Source organism: Euwallacea fornicatus, chromosome 6, assembly GCF_040115645.1.
Source record: "Euwallacea fornicatus isolate EFF26 chromosome 6, ASM4011564v1, whole genome shotgun sequence".
Lineage (NCBI taxonomy): Eukaryota > Metazoa > Arthropoda > Insecta > Coleoptera > Curculionidae > Euwallacea > Euwallacea fornicatus.
Window position 1 is genome coordinate 5,346,451 of NC_089546.1, and position 24,628 is coordinate 5,371,078.

The 24,628-nt window shown below is 37.0% G+C and overlaps 2 protein-coding genes across 7 annotated transcripts in view; one reads left to right on the forward strand and one right to left on the reverse strand.

The window, feature by feature from the left end:
- The window catches only part of LOC136339713 (centrosomin-like), a 28,114-nt gene extending 23,828 nt beyond the window's left edge, over positions 1–4,286 (forward strand). For all 6 annotated transcript variants that reach the window (XM_066283151.1, XM_066283149.1, XM_066283152.1 and 3 more), the window contains 9 exons: positions 162–420; positions 534–682; positions 1,313–1,491; positions 1,547–1,729; positions 1,782–1,951; positions 2,008–2,502; positions 2,561–2,692; positions 3,090–3,208; positions 3,495–4,286. In XM_066283151.1, the coding sequence (XP_066139248.1) occupies positions 162–420; positions 534–682; positions 1,313–1,491; positions 1,547–1,729; positions 1,782–1,951; positions 2,008–2,502; positions 2,561–2,692; positions 3,090–3,208; positions 3,495–3,736 (1,928 nt within the window). In that variant the 3' untranslated portion in view covers positions 3,737–4,286. The remainder of the gene's footprint in view (positions 1–161; positions 421–533; positions 683–1,312; positions 1,492–1,546; positions 1,730–1,781; positions 1,952–2,007; positions 2,503–2,560; positions 2,693–3,089; positions 3,209–3,494) is intronic.
- Positions 1–24,628, reverse strand: part of LOC136339721 (large ribosomal subunit protein uL10m-like) — a 236,614-nt gene that overhangs the window by 81,675 nt on the left and 130,311 nt on the right. The window lies entirely within an intron of this gene.

A 24,628-nucleotide genomic window follows, 5' to 3' on the forward strand; every position in this document is an offset into this window, starting at 1 on the left:
TGCTGATGGTGACAATTTGTGAAAAATCGTGGTTATTAAATTATACTTCTCTTTTACATTTTCTTCCGACTTGTTAGGAATTGTAGCTTGGCGCTTAAAAGGACCGGATGATGTATTATACGTTAATAATTGTGGTTACCATGTGTGTTTTGGTTTCTCAGATGGAGAGCACCTAATAAAGGCCCTACGCGAGCAAGTGTTCAAGCTGAAGCGAGAGCTTCAGGTTCGCGATAACGAGCTGAATCGTCTTAACCATTGTGACGTTCAAGGAAAAGAAAGCGGTGTTGAGCGATTGAGCGACAGCGGAGCTGAGCAGGAGGATGTCGCCGTGCAACCGGTCTTGACTCCTAAAAAGGTGCATTTGAGTGAGGCGCACAGCGAAAGTGAGGCATGGAGCGAGCCTGATAGAGCTGTTTCTAGGTTAGTCACGAGCTGCATTTGGTGTCCTCGAATTATGAAGCTATTATTTATTAATTATTATTAGTTAATTGGTAATTACGCCCTCTAGTAATCTATTTCTTCTTTTTTTACAGAGCTAGAATTGGTCTGGATCGTTCCATACCCGCTTTGGGTACGCCCAGCTCAAGGGCAGATCATTGCGAGTCTACAGAAGATGACGATACATTGTATAGAGGTCTGACGCCATCGAAGAGACGCAGTGCGTTGATTGAGTTGAGTCAAGGTAAACTAGCAGTAGGACAAAAATCTTCTTTCATTAAAATTTCCTATTAATTACTGATCCTCACCGTGTCTGAATCTCGATTTATATATATTTTTTTCTTTATTGATCCAACTTAAAGAAGGGTTCGTTTGTACTATTTCAAGAGAAAATATGTCGATATTGTATTGTTATTTTGCTTTAAAACGTGGCACTGTGCCGTTAAAAAACGAAACATGAAAGGTTGCACTGTTAGCAACATGGTGAAAGTGGTCTTAAAAGACTTGAGAGTTTTCGTTCAATTTCTTATGTTTTTATTTCAAAATTAGTGGAAAATTAAGATTTTTGAACGTTAAATTCCTCACTATAAATGTTATATAAATTTTGAGAAATTACAGCGCATCAGATTGAAACTCATTCTCCAGGAGAATTGTTGCTTTATACATTTATTTTGAAAATTACCATAGCGACAGTTGGGGTCTCAAATATCAAAGGTTGAACCTTGATGCTAATCTGTGAAACCTCTTTTTAGTTTTGGAGAACATTCACGCACTGCAGTCAAATGTTAAAATTGTCTGCCTTGGCAGTAAATTTTCTGAAAATACCGTTTTTAATATAATGCCAGTTTACGAACGTATTTCATTAACTTCCCAGATGTGTTTCGGCTGCAAAAAGAAGTAGATGAGAAATCTGAGGAAATAATCGCCAACAGCGTGCTGTACCGACAAAAACTTCAAGAACTAGACAAGGAGCTGCAAGAAGGCAAAGAAAAGCTGCTGCAGGCCCAACTGGACAAAACTACTGCCTTGGCAAAGATGGAACAATTCCAGAAAGTAATAAATATTTGCTTAACACTTTTGAGGTTTACTGGTTTAATGTATTTCGTAGATTGTTGACGATTTGACGCTATACAAACAGCAGTGCGAAGAGACCATGAAAGGCAAAGATAAAGAAATGCAGGATAAAATTAATCGAGTAGAAGTGGAGAAGCAGAAAGTATTGTCTGATTGTCAGACTTACGTGCAACAGTTAACTGAAGCACGCAATCAGGTTGTGGTCACTCAAGATAAGGTTTGTCATGACTTAAATTTATTAACGCATATTAATAATTAGTATATAAAAGGTGAAAGCATTGGAAGAGTCTTCTCGATTAAAGCAGATTGAGTTGAAGAAGGAGTACGAAGAGGACCTGATAGAAAAACTGAAAAATGCGGAGGACATTTTTTTGTCAAAGCTAAAAGCAGTGCAGGAAAAATGCGAGGCTGAAGTCAGAATCGCGCAGGAGAGTGTGAGGTGTGTATAAGATAATTTTATTTCAATGGTATCTAAAGTCGAATATTTCGTTTTAGCTTGGTTAAAGAAGAATGCTCGAAGAACTGTTTCAAAAAAGCTGAGGCTGAGAAAATAATGACCGAAATCTCGGATTTAAAAATCATTGTCGAGTCCTATAAAAGTACCATTGCTTCATATGTAGAAAAGGAAAAGGACATTGCAGATGCCATCAAAAATTATGAAAATATTATTGCGTCTTTGCAGTCCCAGTTGAGTGACTCTAGCATTCGTTTTATGCAACTTGAACAGGACAGTAACAAAGTGATAGAGGAAAAACGCATCTTGGAGCAAGAAGTTGAGAGGAACTTGTCTGAAGTTATCGAAAAATACAACGAACAAGTTGCCAAGCTAGAGCAGCGCAATTCTAACTTGGAACTGAAGATAAGCGAAATGGAGAATTCTAATGCCGACCTACATAATCGGTTGATTAAGGCGCAGGCGGATAAATTTAGCATCGGGTTGAATGCGACGGTTCCGGCCGATATGGGCTCTAATAAAATGGCATATAGAAGGTATAAAATTTAGTTTTTGAAAGTGGATAGAATGATAAGGTAATTTTAAAATCTTAAGGCAATTTTCGGAGCAAAACGCGTATAGTTCAGAAGATCCCGGGGACGAATTGCGCGGTTTCAACCTAGCGCAAGTGGAGAGGGCCGAAGGCAATTCATCTCCGGATTTGGGTATTGAAAGTGATCATGGAAGGTAAGTTTTAGCTTTTCAGAAATATGTATAAAATATGGGACTATTTTCAACTATGTTCAATATTGCTGAATTTTTATGCATTTTGTTTATGTTTTAAAATGGTTGATGGGTCTTGTTGTGCAAGATTACTCTATACATTATGGGGAATTTAGCTTACTTTTCCTTTATGTATCTTTAGTATTATTTTTTCTTCGTATTCTATGAACTATTTATCTCAAGTAAGTAAACGAATTTTAATGAGGAATGCTAGAAAGGTTTCAGTTGTAGCAGAACTATAAGGAATTATTCTCGATAATATGTTTAAATGGAAAACAGCATGTTTTTCGTCAATAAAATCGTTCAACACGTTAGTTCTTTCCAGACATTCTGTATATAACAAAGTTTTCAATAATTTTAGGTTCTCTAGTTTAGAAACCAGCAATATAAATAGGCCGCTGCTACAAACCCTAGAAATAACTGAATCGATGAATAATCTGCTAGAGGGGCAAAATGAAGAAGCAGGCAATGATTCAAACGGTAAGATGGTTTTGTTTTATGGAGCTTTCTGTAAGATTCGTTTTAAAAAATTGTGGACTTTTATTTAACCTTTTTTCATTCAGTGAACCATTAACGAATTGAAAACTAAAATATACATAATGTTGGTAATTCAGTACAAAATACTCGACAAAATATTTCGTTTCTATTATTTAAAGTCTTTAGTTTATTATTATGAAACACATATAATAACACACTGTATAGTTTTCGTTGACTTTATATTTAAGCTTTAAAAGCGTAGAAAAAAAGTATTTTCGTAATTTTCCAGCTGTCCAGCATTGTTGCCACAAATCCCTGGAAATAGCTCAGGAAAACAATGAATTGAAACGTAAACTGCTGCGTATGAAGCGGGCGTTAGAAGAGACGGCGACTGAACTCCACCTGGCCAATCAGAGGAAAAAGCAAGTGGAGAAGACGATTTGCAAGCAAATTCATAAAACCAGTCAAGTGTTGCGCAAAGCGAAAGCCAATCTCGATTCAGGTTCTGACAGTGAAGCTTTTCGCATGTAATCGGTAACCAGGCATTTTGATACTAAACCGATGCAACAAGGCCATTCCCGTCCAATGAAGTAAATAATACTATATATAGTATGTTCTACATTACATAGTTTGTGACTTTTTTAACGTATATATACCTCAATGTTTTACTTGTTCGGTTTTTCCAGGCCCCATCGTAAATTTTAGGTTTTAAACATGTAAATTACCATTTGGTACAAATATATGATATTTTCTCCGGCCGAGTGATATGTGATGATATGCATAGTGACAAAATCGATATTTTCCTAATAAAAAACTTATACATATTAGCTGTTGATCAAGTCACTAGTTGAAGTATTTCGTGCCAATTAGTATGTAGAGATGAGTGAATGAATGTTTTTTGAATGTTTGAAGAGGATCTCGTTGAACACTGTTATTATCGTGTCCAAAATTGTTGTTTGAAGGCTTTGAGCCGGTATTTTGTGATAAGTTGTACCACATTTTCTGAAATGTTTTTGCCAAATCTGTATATTATGTATGCTGGTATTCAAACGAACGAATAAAAAATAACAGTTTTTAAGTTTATGGTTTTTTAATGCGAACAAAAATCTAATTTCTGCGGAAATTGAGGATACAAAGTCAGTAATTTTGGCATCATCTTTTCGAGAGATATGTATGTAAGCAAAGTGTCAAAAAATTATCCGTGTTGTCCAAGACTAGTGAGTAGCCTACCGTACACCAGATGATGTCGCCATACGTGTGTCCGTATATTTTAACGAGAAATATCAATCTTTGAAATTGCAGATCGAGCCTCGTTACTAATATTTTTTTTCAAGATGAAAGCTCACCTAATGTGATTTAATGCTCTATAAGAACCTTTCTTTTTAAAAGTTTTTAGAACACCACATTTTTCTTGTTGTTTTCGCGTGATTTGAAGTCACATATTTCTTAAATCTTTGTATGTCACTAAAATTTTTTGTGTTAAATTTTTCATGATTGAAAATTTTTGACCGTAACACCCATGGCACAGTTGACAATAGTAGGCAAAAAGGGTAATAAGTGGAGGCGCTTTGATGTCCAATATAGTTATTTACGCTGTTTACATGCCATACAACGTTAGTATGCACATGTTAGTTCTCTCAACAAATGTTCAATTCCTTTTATACAAAGTGGTTCCTACGGGTGTTACAGCATTTAAGAAATTGAGTTTCTGGATCGTTCTAAGATGAAAATGCTATATAAATGTACGTCTTAAAATGAGTCGTTTCCGAGATACAGGGTGTAAAATAAAAAAACAGTTAAAATCGCGAACTATGATTAAGAGCAACATGAAATTGTTTTGCATAGACAACTCTCTTGAATAAAACTGGTATTATTGTTAGAATAGATTTTTAACGAGGCATATTTCATTTTTCTTCTTAAAAACGACTTGCCGAATCAAAAAAAAACACAAAAGACATGTTTGGTGTATTTTGAATCGGTTATTTAAAAATATATATCCAATTTGAAAAATATCAGTGGCGCATCCTCCATTCCTTTGTAAGAATTAACACGGTAACCCCTACGAACGTTTATAGATACAGCATTTTTCTTTAAACAAAAGGAAAATATACTGTTTGGACTGCTGTGTAGGAATACTGAGTTTCACTAAAATATCTTGCGCCATTTGAAAATGCGGAGAAAAAGATTTCATTTTTCTTAATATTCACCACCCTGTATCTCGGAAACGACTAATTTTAAGACATTCGTTTCAAAGAATCGGCTCCTTAAGTATCGGAATACCATTGAGAACCACCTTCTATAATTGCATTACCGGAATATCCAATATATTAAATGTTTTTATAATGATAAAGTCACTGATTAATTCTGAGCCTTGTTAAAGTCTATAAGATTTTTTTTCTTATAGACCTTAACAAGGGCCGCACCAGAGTAATACCTGAGAGAAAAAAAATCACTTTGTCCTCTTGTTCACAAGGATACCTTTTCAGAACTTTTTAACCTGTCTAAAATGATTTGGTTCATGTAAACTCTCATAGATCATACCCTTATTACAGTATCTAACTTTTATGAGCAATATTCAAAATGTCTTTTTTCACATACGGACTATGCCTAATCATTTTTCGGATATCTGCATATAACACTTTAGGCTACTTAACCCTAACTAATTTTTCTTTCAAGTGGCGTAATCTCACCATTAATCTATTTGATATTGTGTGCTTCGGACGGGCGGATTTAATTCACCTTGATCCGAATTGTGGCGAATTTAATGCTATATCTGGTGTAAATTCACAGGCATATCTAGATTAAAAAAATATATAAAAACGGCCGATAAAATCGGAAAAATGGAAAGCTGATGTCAATAGTACGAAAACATGATGGCTCATTGCTCACCCCACGCAGTTCTATTGTGAAAGCCGCTTCACTTTGAACGGGCCATAAACGAGGGAAATTGGGCAATTCTTTATGGCAACCCTAATTTACCCTTAATATTGGTTCAGTGGTGAAATAACAGAAGAAATTGTTAACATTAATAAGTGTAAAAAAGGGCAAATAATAAGTTACGCTCATATACACGTACTAGATGTTATTCGGCAAACACGCAGGTTTGTACTTCAGTTTCAGTAGTTTGAGACATCTTGTTAAAACAGAAGGTTTGAATCGAAATATGGATGGTTGAGTTGGGGTTACAAACTAAATTGATAATAAAATATACACGGTGGTTATAAAGCTTTGATGAAAAAAATTTGCAACTTTTCAAATAGTATGTAGTATGTAGTAAATAGTATATAGTATGTCCTATATATTTTTGGATATTTCAGTTCCTAGTCCGAATCTAGGCACATTTAATATAGCATATGCAATTCTTAAAATCAAAAGATTTTAACTATATCTTACATACCGGGCACTTAGGCGTACCCTCGACAAAGGATTTTAACGTGGAAAATCGGTTTTTATTTCTTTATGCCTACACGAATTGTCCAATTGAAAAGTGTCTACAGGAAGGCCGCAATTGTCTCAATCTTTTAATTTATTTGTTTTCACGTTTTCTTTATTACATTTAAATAAAAAATTTAAAAAAAAGAGAAAATTCATTCGAGACAGGGTTTCTACGTTTATGTTGTTGGCAACAATGGTTAGTTAGTCCCTTTATCCTGACCAATCGCGGTCCTGAACGGTCACGCAAGACTTTCATACTTTTTTCATATAGAGGCGTTTTACATCAAAACGGTTCTAATTAGAAGAATGAAAAACTTGTGGAATGATGGCCGGTTTGAGTACTGTGACCTCCATAGAAAAGCCTTTCAATTGGATCACCTGTGCAGGTGCAAAAAAATAAAAATCGATTTCCACCCGATGCAAATATTTGTTTTTAGTTGTGCACGTTCTGACGCAACAGACATACAGGGTGTCCTAGAAATAAGTGCCATAATTTGAATCAATAATAGGACTCGTAAAAAGCAACTTTTTTTGCGTAAAAGGTATAGTTTGCCAGTTGAATTCATTAAAAGATTTGTTACAAAAATCCGTTAGCCGCTTGTGGCATCTAAAATTGCTTGTGCCATTTCGGATCCTTCGCATAGATATCTAGCAAATTCTTTGCCTCGTATAATCAATAAACGCGTACAGCTAAGTAGGGGTAGTTATTGGGGCTTTACGTTATTTACTGTTGAAATAATTTAAATTTCTGACTTACCGACAAAGGAGGTTACACTAAGTGTTCAAAATGTCTTTCATTACCGTTGGAAATGATGAGTACATTTAGTGGAAACTGGGATTAACAAAACGAGAATGCACTAACCGACCGACTTATAAACGGCAGAAGCACTACTGCAGTACGAGTATCGAGAAAGATTAGAAGAAATATTTCCCTTTTTGTATACACGTGAATCAGCATGGTGCGTTCACGATGTGAGTCAACAATGCCGAAATTATTATTGATCAATTACTATTTAGATTCGAGTTTTCTGCACCGATTTGTAATTTAACAAATCCAACAATTATTCTCAAAGCACAATTGCACTCGGCGTTGAAGATTTTCTTCAACCCTCAGTAACGTTTCCCTATCATTTCGAATCGTTCTGATGGTGTGTTCAACGTGTCCTCGTAGTTCCTCAATTGTATCAACTGGAGTAAAATACACTATCTGTTTCATGTGGCCTCGTAAATAAAAATCGCAAGGAATTAAATCTGGGAATCGAGCGGGAACACGCAACAAAACCACTTCGACCAATCCACCTACTGGCGAAGTGCTCGTTTAACCGTTCTCGTACAATTCGGGCGTTACGGCAAGGAGCACCATCATGAAAGTACCACGAATTTCCAACGAAACATTTTCTGATAAATAATTTAGCTCGTTATTAAAAAAATTGTAAATAACTTCGACCATCTAATCGATCTGGTAAAAAATAAGGGCCGATGAGCCGACCGTTTACTATTCCTGCTCATACATTTATTGGAAATTGCGAGGTCTTATACTATGGGGATTTTCATCTGTCCAAATGCGAGTGTTGTACATATTAAATACTTCTTACCTGGTGAATCTCGCTTCCTCGACGGCTAATACATAGCTAAGGAAGTTTGGAACCCGTCTTAGTTTTCTTGAAACCCAGTTGCAGGAACCCTGTCGATGATGATAATCCAGCCGTTGCAAACACTGAACTTTTTGACACTTTACAAGTGCTAATCCCTGGATTATTTCCAACACTTTCCAAAACTTCACTTCCACCATTTGCAAAACGATTAAGGCCGTTGTCTACCGCGATCTTGATATGCACCTGCACGAGTTCCACCATTACGAAGTCCTCGAATAACACGAAGAAACGCGGGCCCATGGGGTGTGGGACGATCCGGGAAACGATGTGTATGAATCCTACGAAACCGATTAGAGTTTCCACGAGTTTCCCCATGGGCCAACACCATATCAGTGTATTCGTTATTTGTAAAACGCGGCGTTTCGCACGAAAATTTCTCACTACCAACAATCGTAAACAATGAAAGACTTGCGATGCATCGACCTTGACTCACGGATAGCAAAAAAACTTTACGATAAAAAAAACATCAACAAAGTATCCAGTGCATATTTGGATTTTTTTTGTTAATCCATAAACGAGGCCACAGACCCGTTTTAGCAGGTAAAAATACCAGAAGTACACGTGACTTAAAAAAAAAATCTTATTTGACAAAAGTTGTTACTATCGATGAATTCTGCTACATGTTGAAATTATGCCACTTCTTTCTGGGACACTCTGTATATACAGGGTTACCCGAGCAGTAGATAAATGTACTAATTCATTTTTTTCTTTTGGAACCCCATGTATATTAGGACATTTTAACGTATTTTGACAAATTCTGAACATACTTCATGTGACATACTCATGTGTGAATTTAACAGTTACTGAACTATGTGCGTAATATAGGGATTAGAGTGCCCTGCTAGATTTCCCAATCTTGCACATATGAGCAGTTTTTTGGCGTTATCTGAAACATAGGGCGTATTTAAGCAGCAATAAGTAAACAATATAGAAGTAACAATAAACAGCAAAATTTCTCAAGAGGGTCAACAAGTCTTTCTCAAGCAGTAGGAAACGTTCTTGAGAAATTTGGTTTGTTCACTGTGGGGAAGTCAACGGGGTACAGTTCGAGCATTTAATACATCAGTTCATAGGAGCTTACATTTTCATTTTTTAAGTATTAATAATTTTATCGTTATTTCTATTTTTGCAATTTTTTCCGAAAACTGCTGAACTTTGACGTGAGGATGTGACGTGAAATATATTCAGAATTTCTCGTGCAACTCAAAAACGTCATAATATATATGGGGTTCCCTAAGAAAGAAATCGCCATAAGAAAGTCCATTTATCTGCTACATGGGCCACCTTGTATACGTGTTTGTTTCATCGAAAAATGCACAACTAAAAACGATATTTGACGTGTTCTAGCATTTTCATAAAAACCATTTCCTTCAATTTTTAACGAACTTTTGCAGCACTTTTGGTCCTCCATATTATACTGGGTGTGACAGAATAATTATTCCCGATTTTCGGAAATGATGGAGGGCACTTAAATAAACATTTTTCACGAATAAACTAGTGTCTAGAAATTTCTCGGTATCAAGATAAAATTAAATAGAGTGTAGCTAAGGAAGCCAAGGAGAATCTTAATAGAAGCAATCGATCTTGCTGAAAATTGTTCGAAGTTGCGACCGCCATTGTCGGTACACAAGTCATAGCGATGTGTGATCCGTCACTGAATTCTTCGAAATGACTGCCGACGATCACGAACATCATGAAACGCCAGAGCAACTCAAGCCACTAACTTTTCTTCTGCATTGACAGGCGGCTCATAAATCAGCGATTTAGCATGACCCGAAGTAAAAAAATCAACTGGAGTCATATCTGGTGGACGTGCAGGCCAAACAAATCGGCCCACCTATTCTGATCCATCCTGTTGGAAATTGTGCATTTGAACAATTTCGGCAACTTAATCAGAAGCACACTGGTGCACCATCGTACTGGCAAACAATATTTATTCAAATATTAAGTGGGACATTCTCGAGCAGTTCTGATAGAATATGCTCTAGAAAAATCTTATATACATGACCGTTTAACTCTCGGTGCAGTAAATATGATCCTCCTGCCTAATTGTCGATACTCCCAGGCTAAATATCAACAGGAAATTTCCATTGATAATGTAACCTGTGATGGGGTGAGGATTTTCTTCGTTCCAAATGTAGCTATTGGGTGTAATTAAAATACTCATTTCGTCTAAAGCATGCTTCGTCTGTTCATAATACACTCTTGGGAAATCTCGGTTCGTTGTTAATTTGATTAAAATACCATTCAGGGAATTCAACCCTGTTGAAGTGGTCAGCTGCACATAACGATTCGTGTTTTCGGGTTATTTTCAAATCGTTGCAAAACTTGGACTTCTGCGTCAAGATTTCGGATAGTCCGATTGGTTCCCGAATCGCTTTACTTTATTTGAAAATGATCAGTATCTTGAATACGCTGATTAAATTTTGAAAATGATGTATGACAGGGAATGTAATGCCGAAGATACCACCTCGCATAAATTTGCCTTGGTTCGTTAGCATTACCGTAAGGGGCCCCTCGGACCAAATGAATTATTAATTTTATTAATAATAATAATAGTAATATTAATAATGATGTGAACATGTGATATTCATATTAATTTAATATTTGTAAAATGATCGTTAGGTTGTTGTCAGTTTCGTTTCGAGTTCGTTTTTCATAGATTAGTAGACCTTACATTGTATTTTGGTACCGAGAAAATTCCACACACACTAGTTTATCAATAAAAAAAAAAATGAATTAATTTGATTTTTATTTAAGTGCCTTCTGTCACATGCGAAAATTAGGAACAGCTATTCTGCGACACCCTGTGCGTTTTCCATTACAAATCTGATTGAATAAACACCTCGTTTGTCTCCGTACATGATATTGAGGTTTGAAGTTATAGATTATACATTGAATAAAAATGGATGATATGCTTCTCTACTGGCACATACCATGCAGGATTCAAAGACAACTTCAGATTAAGCGTGAAATGAGCTTAATTCAATCTAGCTTGCGTCATCTAAACAAGCGGGGTCCAATCCCGCTGATTTACACACGTCTGAGAGAACAATAGGAATCCCAGTTAAAGAAACGAGAGAATATGAACAATGGTCAGGCCTGTTGGAAAAAGAAAAATAAACATATCATCGTTCTCAAGCCATGAAATCGGCGTGTATAATGGCCGTTTTGTCCATAATCGCGAGAAATTAAACAGAGTGGATGCCTGAGTACGAAATACAGTGAGAGGCAAAGTGATTTTAATCACGAACATCTCGTTTGGGGCACGAATTCAAACAAAGCAAATACGATGATTTTGAATGAGAAAATTCCCCAACGCCTAAGTGAATTTCCCTCGGGCCAAATCATTAATGAAACTGTTAGTCATCTCTAACATCAAGCTAATTTCCCGGGAATTCAAGAATGCGACCAGCAGATGCGCACATCGGAAAAGTCTAAGGATGTTTTTAAAAAACCATAAAATTGTTAACAAGTAATTTCCACTGTCGTATATGCTGCAATACGTTAGTGCAAATCCTCACTTTGTGCTAACACTATACAGAGTGCCCCACGACGGAGTTTGCAGCAAATACCTCACAACCCTGGAGAAATTAATGAAACGATTTTAATGGAAACGTGTAGGGTTTCATGGGGGTCACAAATTGGAGTCATCATTAAATATACGGGATGGCGCTCAAAGTTGTGACGAAAGATTTTGCAGTTTTTTTAATGGTCCACCCTCTATATTTTTGTATATTTGGTTGCTTAGCCGAAATCTGGACACCTTTGATATAGCATATGCTACGCTTAAAATCTAGAGGCTGTGAAATTATCACTGATTCGTTAAACATTCATACATGAACATGGATTCACTGTTGCACATCTGAATCAAGCAGATCGTCAGCTGCGTGAGCAATGACCAAAAAGGCCGTTGGTAAGATTAGGACATCCGTACTTTGGGACGCACACGGTATTGTGTTCATCAACTATCTCGAGAAAGGTGAAACTATCACTAATTTCCGAAAAATGTATTTTTCTCAATTAGATCGGAGACTTGTCGAATGATGCGTTAGGTTTGTCACAAGCTCAAATCGCAGTACGACTTGGAGTGGTACAATCCACGGATTCCAGAGTACTCGTATGGTTTCGGGGTAGTAATCAAAGAAGATCTAGGTAGGCACGACAAAAGTTGATTTTTGCGGCTGAAAGCTTTCTCGTCGATGTCACTTTTGTGTCAGTAAAGTTCCAGTAACAAGCAGGTTGGCAAAAAGGAAGGTTACACCCTGTAGGCCTCAACTCCAGTTTCTCCAGTCAAAGCGGTCCCCTTTGACTGGAGAATGTCGAAGAGAGCGTGTTCAACTTGCCCGAAGGTTTAAGTTTGAGGAGATCCTCAATAGAGGAACCTGCTCTTTGTGGATGAGTCATAATTTTGCTTTTTTAGTGAAGGTTGTCGTAAAAGAGTGTATGGAAGTCCTGGAGGGCAATACGCCCAATGCAACACTGTCGGCACTTTAAGCTATAGAGGTCGATCTATTATGATATGGGGAGGCATTAGTATGGAAGGTCGCACGGCGCAAACCGTGCTTGAGAACGGTGGTTTGACAGCCCACCGATGCATAACAGATATTTTAGAACCCCACGTAGTGCCATATGCCCCAATTATCAGTCATGAATTTTTATTAGTGCACGACAACGCACGTCGGCACGTGACAGGAGTAGTGCAAATTACCCCCAAGATGTCGTACTTCAAACGACACCTTGGCCAGCAAGACATCCCGATATGGACCCCATCGAACACTTATGGGACAATTTGGGTCGACAAGTTAGAGCCTTTCAAGTTCGCCCTGGGAACTTAAATGAGCCGTCGTTGCGTATAACGGAAATGCGGAATCGAATTAATCAAGTTAATGCTAGAAACTTAGTTTCGAGAGCGTCAAAGAGTAATCGGTAATCGGAGTCAGAGGGGGCAATGCACGCCAATGAACATTGACGTGTTTGTCCAAATTAAGGAATAAAAGTTATGCAAACCTTTGGGACTCCGTCCATTTATTTAACTGCGTCCCTCATTGATTCCTTTAAGTTAAATTTATTGAAAATCATGACGATACGTCATTAGTAAATATGAAATCTTTACTGTAAAAGTATTGAAATGAAAATGCGTAAAAATTAAAAATATATGCGTTAATTTAGCGGTGCAGTGCAATAAAGACCAATTATCGACAAACATGTTAAGGTAATTATCTTGTAGCTACGCTTAGCAGCACATTAATAAATTGACCCTCAACAAATTTTGAATGGTTTTACTGTCTAAACTCATATGGAAGAAGTTAAAGCTGAAAATCATCTCGTTCCAATGGCCAATCCAAATAAGTGATTTATGTTGCAAATTTAGCGCACCAACTACTGAAATTACATAGTCGGAGAACGGCGATTATGCAGCTTGTCTCGCGTATTTAACCGCATTGCACTGTTAACAAATGGAACATAATGGCAGGTTATTGTCGGCAATGAACTCTTAATGGGTGGTTTGTCGATCAATTTATCGTGTGACTAACTGGGGTTTAACTGGAATAAAACAGTATTCATTCAATAAAAGAAAAACGACTTCCCTTTGAATAATAATGTGACGCATATAATCGGTTTTGCGCAGGTTGCTAGCAAACATTGGTAACTAATGTAAGAAGAAAAATTGTTAGTGAAGAGATGGGGTCACTTGGTCGGTTTGACGGAAGCCAAAAAGAACTTCTACATGCGCTAAAACGACGCCATTAACACACGGGGAGCCAAAAGGGCTGCTGTTATAGTACAAAATTACCAAAAAAATTCTAAATTTGGCTGAGCTCAAATTCGTGAATCTAAACAAGGTTGGTTGAAATCCGGTGGATCCTTTAACCCAGTCGTAAACCAATGAGACGCATTTTGAAACTGGTTTAGCCGTAACAGATGTGTGGCATGTTTACATTCGTCGACCCGACAATTTGAAGAATTTGAATTTTTTTCATCCTCCTCGCATGTGATAAATTTGGCTAAAAAAATAATAATAAAGCGGTGTTAAATCCTGCGATCTCGGTGGCCACTCTGTTGCTCCTCCTATCTTCCCGGGTCATGTTAACCTAACTAATGTCTTATGTGTGAGACATGATGTACTGGGGGTACCGTCCGGTCGGAGATTTAAAAGATATTCGTCTAATTGGAGGTCATTACCGATTTGATTTTCCGACGATTAAACAATTATGATGCTCGATTGTATTCCAGAAAGTCGACGGAAATATCCCCTGTCAAGTTTTTATTTTCGAACTGAAACGTTTTCTGTTGGAAAAATGTGGTTCGCATCCCCCACATAGGCAGGACTTTTATTTATATAGAGGAAAGTCTAAATCGTTAGTCCAGTGGATGGTTTGATGGCTGTATCGGAGAAAAGGTTGCTATAAATTCGAAAGAGAACAAGGAATAGAAAAATAAAGCTAATTTTTCAATGTCGCTGCAAAGAGGCAAGAATTGCATATCCATATTTTATGCCAGTCTCCCGTGGAACAAGTTCACGAACGCTACAGAGTACAAGAAAATTCCCGAAACAGACCAGTAATTCTATGGAAGATTTAGGTCGTAACGTGTAATCAATATGTGGAACACGATGATTGACCAACGCAGCATTTTGCATTTCTGAGAAATTCATAAAACAATCCGGGGAATAGCGACGGCTGATGTAGCTGAGCAGATCTTAGTGTACAGACAGAAGCAGAACTTTAAGGTACCAGAAAATGCGTTACGGTAACGCACTGTGCGTAAGAGGGTAATTTTAGCTTGAATCTGCGTTGGAAGTTTGTAAATTTGATCGCTGAGAATTTTTGAAAAATATGTGTTTCCTGTTAATTGTGTTATCACGTGACAAACTTAGATCACTTATAAAATTAACACTTTTACAAACAAATAAACAATATTTACAATAATTGTTGAGGATAATTGCCGCCTATTGCAACGCATGCATCCATTCTCCATAACATTGATCAACGAACTTTCGCATATACCTCATGTCTGTTCAACAATAGCCCACCACTCAAACATTCTGTTTCTTAGATCTTGTTAATTTTTGAGTTTTGCAAACTAATGACTTCAAGTTATCCCACAGAAAATAATCTAAAAGACAAAAATCTGGTGATCTGGGAGGCCTTTTTTTACCCCCTGTGTCTCAACAATCAAGTCGATACGGACCCACGTTCTTATGAACTATTTGTTCCAAAATTAGTTAAATATTCATTTCTTAAAGTTTGTACAAGTACTTAATAAACACCCTGTATAGGGCGCTCGTTAAACAAAACTTGTAGTAAGTATTCACACATCATCTCTTGAATAAATTCATCTAGTAGCAGTTGCCATTAAGAAGGTGCATATGAAATAGGAAAAAGTTTATTTTACTGTTCACCCCTTATGAGATACAAGAGGTCATTGTGATGACGTTTGGTTCGATTGGGCCACCACGGATGGCTGCCATATTTGCTAAAAAAAGGGGACAAAAGTAAAAAACAATGGTACGTCCAGTCCTTTTAAAATCTAGATTAATGGTTACACCGCTGACTATTGCGTCGGGCGGTCATTTAAGATTTCAGTTGAATAATAACAATTTAGTGTTCCAGTCGGTTAGAAGGCAGAGGCGTATCAAGCAACGATTTCAAAGGGTACTTTTTGTCGGCGTTGATTCGTCACATAAAGCGGAGTTACGCAACTAATTTTGATACAGGTTTTATTTCTTACTATCAGTTACGTCATGAAAATTTGATGGGTTTCTAGAACCCAGAGGCGTACGATTTGGATATTTCAAATAACACATAAAATATGTTTTGAAACGGTTTTAAGCCAATATTTTCTAAATAGAACTTCGATTTAACTTTTTTTAACCAAAGGCTGGTTTCGACAAAAATTTGGAATGGGGTGTGTAGGTTTTTTTTATTGAACGATTTGAAGTCATGTGATCAATCTAAACGCAGCCTTCGACAGAGCTGCACACACTAAAAAATTTCATGTTGTAAGGTAACTTTTTCCGTCTGGACGTAGTGGACCTCTCTTAGACATCGACTACTTTGCACTTCATGCAGAACAGTTCGTACATACGAGAGGTCAACAGGCAACTAGAAGGTAAACCTGTGCTATTTGTTATATTATATTTGAGTGAAAAATTGTAACATCCATAAAAATGTTAAAAATTCAGTTTTTTTTGACAGTAAATCACCTATAGAGCGGATAGTTGAGGGAAAACTGAGCCGGTGAAAAATAGTTTGAAATTTCTTGGCACGTCCTCATATATTTTAAATTTCAGCTTCTTCGCAAGTACGCTTTTGAGGAATTCTTCTATTCTAAGTGGAAAAAATTTCCATATGTGTTTTGAAAACTTGTCTTTTTGTTTCTCCGAATTCCATTATATTAGCAGCTACATCGGTACTTGCACGGCCAAAACATAAAAGGCACATCATATGACAGGTAAAAAATGCCGACATCAGTTACACAGGCCTGTAACAAACTGCAGCCCGTAACGCGATGGGTGTGGTCACCGACCACTCGGCTGGATGAAACGAGACGTAGGACGCGAGAGGAGAAACAACAACGCTCCGCCCCTGAGAGGCATGGGCGTGGTCGAGGCGTCCCGACGCCACGCGTCCTCGCAAAGAGCATCGGACTGTTCGAAGTTTATGTACCGAAAAGAGCGTTTTCGGTACATAAAGCGTAATTTAGTGTTGCTGATCTGACTTTGTATTTTGTTGGGTAAAGTGTTGTTATGGGGACAGAGAGGGAACTAGAAAGAATGAGATAAGATGAGAATTCATGAAATGAGAAAAAATACGTAGTTATTCCAGAAAGGAAAAAATAGCGGTGAGGTATAATATGTGGTAGCGCCGTTCGGGACAATGGTGGCATCTATAATCAGAACGGATGAGTCCAGGGTTCTAAGCGAACCAACAGATGTCGCCACTGTAAGTTTGGGTTGATTCTAAAAAAAACAAGTCGAGAAAGTTTTTTCGAATTTACTTTTGTGTCTAATCCCCCTCACTTTTTGATATATCTGTCTCAATTCTGTTGCAAGTAACACCCTGAAGACTACACAGGGTCCTGCCGGTAGCCGGTCAATCACTAAGATCAAAGAGCAGTTTAATGGAAGAAACTTGCGTGCTTTGTAAGCGGTTATACATATCTTAGAAATAGTGGAGATGTGACGAAATACATGAGTAAACCATGACATTAACCAAAAATCGTATAAATTCAGTGTGTCGTTTTTAAATTTGAGGAATAACGTTCAGTTAATGGTTTGATGAATTATTTAAATAAAATACGAGTCATCTAAAGAACATTTACTGGTCAATAACGTTAAAAAGATGATTTTTTTGCAGTATTTTAAAAAATACTCTTTTCTCTACCTCACCAAAAGGACGCTTTCCATACAGGGTGTTTCTTAATTTCTTGTTCTTAAGGTCATTTTATAAAGAAATATTCATATGGACATACGTCCACAGTGGCCGAAATTTTTAATTAGATGTTGAAGTTTTTCTTTTTAAATAGTTATTTTTAAATTTCTCAGAAAATACTTTAGTCATAGCTTTCATGTTTGGCGAGTGTTAATAGGACATAAAACACCGTATTTGAATAAGATAAAGAGTTCTATTGCTCAACTACTGTCGTTTCTACATTCATGTCTTCCGCTAGTTGCTACGCAAAAAATGGTACGCCTCTGACGTTTTTGCGTAAAAATATTTTTTCTGCTTAGGCTGGTCAATTCTACGTGAAAAAAGTCACTTGCGTGTTTCTTGTTGTACGATTCGTTCTTTGTTAAAACAATAAAAATCGTCTTAATTAATTTGTTTGTTGTAAGAATTTATTACAAGTTATTACTTTATATTAAACATTATATATTTTATAGTGGTAGACTGCAGGAGACCTTTTTCATGTAGCATTGATCAGCCTAATCAGAAAAAATGCTCCAGTAAAAAAATATCAATGGCGTACCATTTTTTCGTAAATAATGTTGGAAGAAATGTATGTAGAGACTCTACCGGTTGAGTAATATAATTACTTTTCTAAAATATGTGATTTTACGTCCCATTAACATATACTAAAATTGAAGGTAATATCCAAAATACTTTCTAAAAAATAAAAAAAAACAATATGAACGGAAAAATTTCCACACCGTGTTGCTGAAAAAAACTTGGCAGTTTGGATATATGTTCATATGCACTTTTCTTTATGAAATGACCTGAGGGATCATATCTTGAAACATTAGCACGACATTGAGGAACCCTCTGTATATACGTCCTTTCCACGGAAATAATTTAGGATGGAAGAATTTCACTATTCCGGATCTGATTTTTAGCACACAGATGCAATATAGTGTAATTTCCTTTGATTTAACTTTATCGTAAACTGGTGCTCGTAAAAAATCGTAAAATATCGTAAAATATGGAAGATAGAGTAGAAAGAAAATTTTATAGACAAATATATATGTAGTTTTTTTCAAATCTACGAAAACGTAATGGAGGCTGTAAAGTAGCCGAAATATATTTTAATTTTTATTAGCCATACTTGCATGGTTTTTAACCAATTTTCTAGTATATCGCCGATCTTCTTGAACCGTGAAATTAATCCCGAACCTTTGCCGGCAAAAACGATCACTTGAGTGGATGAACACCACTTCATATTAACTCTGAATTTACTGTAGGGATCACAATGGCTCAAATCCGTGGTGGTAAATTTTTTCGAATTCGGAACAAATAACATATACAAAGAACTATAGAAATTGATTTATTTTCAATGCAACTTACACAATATCGTTGGTTCCTTGATCATTCATCCAAATCTCTTTGCGTTAAATAACACTCCAGCATTCTCTTCCGCTTGCGTACAAATGCTCCCAAATCAACTCGTTGAAATTGCCGAAAATAACAATAACGAAAAAAAAAAAACTTCTGAAAACCACTATATTGTTAAATTTTTCCGTAATTTTAAATAATCGATTTCAGAAAAAGCCGAACTAAGTACTTCAGTGCGGTTACACCGTGGATAATACTGATCGTGATCTATCGAAAACTCCAGCCCGTGCCGGACACCTTTTTTTCGTCCCTTTTCTTCTACTTTCTGCATTATCACATCAAAAAACCCTTTCCATTGTTGTGTATTTTTGAAGATATGTGAAGCAAAAACCCATCAAAGCTCTAACCACAATTTCCAACTGTTTAGCCGCTTGACTAATCACGCAATGGGGACTAATTTTAATTATCTTTACAGACTTACCACAAAAAAGATAAAGTCACCATAAATACTGGTTTATTAGGCTTGAAAACACGGTAAATGAGCCTTATTTCCAAGAGAAAGATGCTTAAATCCAACATCTGTCAATTCCACCTTGTAATTTAGCTCTAACGCAGATTAAAGTGTGAACCTACAGCCCCCTAACAAAACCCTTGTTAAGTATCTATTTAATTATAAGAATAAACCACCCCTCGATCCCTCAGCTGCACCCACGTTAAGTGTGATATAATCATGGGTTTGGGTTTCTTATTTTCTCGACTAATTATTCCTAAAAGCGTCATTTTTTTTTTCTTTTTTTTTAGCAGTCGGATGATAAAACTCCTGTTTGTTGGCCCATTTTGGAACTAATTTCAACCGGAAACTAATTTCAATTGAAACTGAAGCGTTTTTGTCGGCCAGAAAGAGGTTGAGTCTTGTGAATTCTGTAAGGTCGTTTCATAAACGTGCCAATTTTTTAGTGCAATTTTCACTTGACACACTGATTAAGCGAATTGCTAAATAAGTTGAACACACAATGCGTAAGTCACACCTTAAATTAGTCTGCAGAGCGAGTCCAATCTGTTAAACAAAAAGGGGTTTCCCGAAATGTGTTTTTTCGCGCCATTTTTGTGGCGAATTGGCGAATTACAATGCTGTAAAAAAAAAAAACACAAAAAAAATTGATTCGGTGTGGAAATTTCGAAAAATTGATGTTTTTACACGCCCACACCGTGGTGTCAGGACGGCCAGATTTTCACGATACTGAGCATGAAACAATTAATTTTCCACCGATTCTTTCCAATTCTTCATCCCGTTTCTGTAAGCTGAGGTTGTTCAAGTCGTACCCATGCCTGAGTGGTACCTTTTCAACATTGGTTGTATCACGAGGGCCATTGCTCGAAAAAATAAATAAATAAAAACAACCCTATGTGTATTTGAGTGAACTTTCCTTGTCTAAAATATTCTCAAATAAATTCATCGCGATTATTTATGATTTTTTATAAATATTTGGTAGTTGATGTTGCAATAAATTATCGGCAAAAGTAGGTTCATTACTAAACATACGTGCTGTAGCAGTTGCCAAATTACGTGTACGAAACGAAATCGCACTAGTTTAACCGATGCGAAGTCATGTTTGTTTTATATAAGACTTAAGCGGTGTTCGGCACTCAGACGAGATTCCTAAGTCGTACCGGTACGACTAAAGAAACTACGTCTTGCTTTTACCCACTTTCTTCCGTCTTTGTTTTCATTTTGGTGCAATGTACCCTTATACTGGAGAAAACTATCCATACAAAAATTTCGAAACCATAGACGTACCTATTGAATTTGGCATTGTAACGTTATCCGTTCCCGCTCATACAACTCACTGCGTCCAACCTGTGGATAGAACTTTCTTCAAATCTCTGAAAGCCAATTATAAAGGAGCTTCATCTGTTTGATTAACCCATCGATAATGGAGCATTTGATTAATCAAAATAACGAAAGTTCTAGGTATCACATAGTTTCAGCATGAATAAACTACAAATGAACAAGTAAATAAATATTTCAAATGAAATATCTTCTTAGTAGTTTCCCATCACTGTATGGTACTTGGTGGTAATGCCGAAAACTGAAGCCAAAATATGAGAAAATTGAATTAATTTTTTAATGGAATTGTGTTTAATCTCGCAGTGTACTAGATATAATTTGTTACTAACGCATTATACACGGCGTCTATAAAAAGTGTCTTAACACGTGTATAACTTCCATAAAACCGATATTTAAATGCTTAAACACGTATAATTATATATTCTAAAAAAGGCATTAAATGCATTATTTTCAATTTTCACACTTTTAACCGCCATCCAGCTATCCCCACTAACTTTTTATTTTGTAATGGAAAGGCACCCAATGTAGCATGTCAAATGGATGGTAATTGAATGAGAGATACAGCGATATACACAGAATTAAAATTGGATCTACAGTTTCCCTAAAAAAAGGAAGAGAATCCATATTCAAAAAAGATTAAAACTTTCAATCTTTGCTTCCTAGATGGACGATCCATTGTTACTTCACTTTCAAAGAAAATGAAGAAATCGCAATGGAACGTGGAAGCGCCAGATACTCTTAGGTGTAAAACATTTTTTGCATTCGAAATATTTCATTTTTCATAGGATTCATCAGCTGTTAGGCATCGCCACAGTGAGAATATAAAAAAAATGGGTCGGTTACCTGAAAAGCAAAAAAATTGAAATATTATTCTTTTTGAGGCATGGAGATTGCAAAAGAGCTTACGAAGAGGTGTGCCTCGCGTTTAATGAGAAATGTCCAGGTCGACTTATCGATAGAAGTGTGGTTTTTCGGATTAATAAAAAAGCTCATCAAAATGAAAGTATGAAAGCTCCTCCAAGATGTGAATGACCTCGAACGCCAATTTGGGACGATAAAGCACTAGGCGTTCCTTCGTGTGTTCACGAAAACTCTATAGGGCCCACCTGCAAACTTGTGGGTGATTTTGACGTATCTGCAAAATCAGCAAATAATCTTTTAAAACGAGAAAAATTTCATCCATACAAAATTTCCCTCATCCAAGAGTTGATACCTGATAATTTTGACCATAGGATGGAAATTTGCGAATTGATGCAAGAAAAAGTTCTTCAGCATAATAGGTCCTTTTCTAGAATTTTATTTTCGCATCGAGCCACGTTTCGTTCAATCGATCTACTCATCGACATAATTGTTGTTGCCGCTCTACGGACAACCCTCATTCCAGTGTAGACTCGGCATGCACGACATCCGTAAAAATTCATTTTCAAAAGGAGGAATTCAAGCAACGCATCATACTTGCACTAATTACAAAAGAAAATGGTTCCATCGATCGTCGCAATTTTTCCTGGGGAAAATGGACAACAAGTGGTCAGTACTATTTGGTTCGAACAAGACGGTGCACCGCCACATTACGCTATGACTTTGGGCTACTGATGGGACATTTTCCCGAGAGGTTGGATGGGTAGAAGGGGCACAACAGAACGGCCGCCGCGATCTCCAGACCTGACGCCCGTTGATTTTTTTATGCAGCCATCGAAAAGATTTCGTTGGTAAAAATTACCACAAAATTTACGTGAGTTGCGTCTTAGACTTCAAACAGAAATATAATCAATAACAAAGACAATACTAGATGACCGCATAAAAGAGTTCGAGAGACGACTCATTGCCAAATACTGGAGCCCAATTTGAGCACTGATTGCTGGAATTTCATTTTTGCTTGATGTAATAGTTTTTAAACGAGTCAGTTTATTTTGTATTTAGTAATTTAATTTTTTTAAGAACATTGTGGGTCCAATTTTAGTTCTGAGTGTGCAGTTGTATCCCTTATTGAATTACCCTTCATTTGATGCACTACCGCGTGTGCCTTTTTATTTGAAACTAAAAAGTTAGCGGGGGTAGCTGGATAGGGGTGGAAAATGTGAACGTCGACGAATAATGCATTCAGTGCCCTTTTTTAAATAAAATTATACGTGTTTAAGCATCTTTTTAAATTTTAATATCGGGTTTACGTATCGTCGGCATAAATATATAAACGTGTTGCAATACCTTATATGAGCGCTGTGTCTGTGTGAAAATGAAAATTGCAGTTTTCACAAAGTCCAACATCGCATTTATTACATTTTGAACGAATTACGGACCCGCGATTTCCATCGCCACATCGAAATTTTTAATTCTGAAGAACGGCGTTGCTGACTTCCACACCGGATTCATCTCCTTCGTTGCCAACGCAAGACCCTTGCAGGACTGCTGGTGAGGGGAGGCGCCAAACATTGATCCTCTTGATAAATACCTGACCCCCACCATCTTCATCTCCTGAGTTTTCATCTTTAGTCTCATCTGCATCGCGAGATTCCGGGTAAATTGCAGCAGCCTTTAAGTCGTCTTCAAGGACTACTCCAAGCGCTCCTTCAAGGGTAGGACCACCGCTATAACAAAAAATTTCGGTGGCTTGGAGCACCGGCGTTGCCACATGACGACACTTAATTTAGACTCACATAGACTAATTATAAGTAATTTTAATTACGACAACTTCCTTTCAAGGTAATACACTACTCCATCTGTCTCGATAAAATAACGTAGGCGAGGCATCATAATTGTGTTTTTATTATATTATTGTGAAAGCGAATGTTCGCACAAAACTCACATTCATTTTGATCACATGCAAAGCTTATTAGACGTTCTAGAGATCACCGGAAAAACATCACTGAAAAGACTGGTAACTAGAAGAACGACGCGTACTGCGTATTGCAGGACAACTGCGTGAAATTTCAACATAATCTGTCGGTGATGCCAAGGGAGTTCCCCGGCATAATTTCAGTGTTGCCAGAAGGCAACGCAATTCCTTGGTGGGTTAGATCAAATTTTGGAAATTAAACAAATTGCTGCATCAGAACTATCGGGAGTTGCACACTCGAAATCAGCTCGTACAGATGTCGCTTCGAGTGCTGTTAAATCTGTTGGTATGCGTGTTGGTATGCACCAGACGTTAACTTTAAGGTTAAACGCACGAAATTGCAAACGAATCGCCCTGTATAGTTTCTACTTATTTGACGAATCCTCGCTTCTGTGCGATTCGTTTCTTAAGGGGTACGACTTGAGCAACCCTACACTGCCATCGTCGATATCTCGATGCCACCGTCAGTTCTTGGTATTTTTAAAGAACTGCTTAAGCCTTTTAGTGATTTAGAGAACGGTAAATGAGGTTTCTGTTATTAAAATACTGAGAAGAAATCAGGTTTTGCCCACATTCTGTAGGCCTTCACATCTCCCCATAGAACGCTCTTCAATTCCCCAATTCCCCTTTTAAGTCTCTAACTTTGTAGAGAATATTTGTTCGACCTCGAAAATTTAATGATTTTCATCGGCGTTGCTCGGTCAGCGCGTGGATGCATCGTGTATACGTAACATTCTGTCAATATGGCTTATAGAGCTGGTTTAATTTGATCAACCAAATAGGGTCTCTCAAATTAGGTTTCGTCCCATTATTCCACATAATCAGAAACGATTACGGCGCTGCTGCGTAAAGGTTAAAAATACCTTCATGATTTGT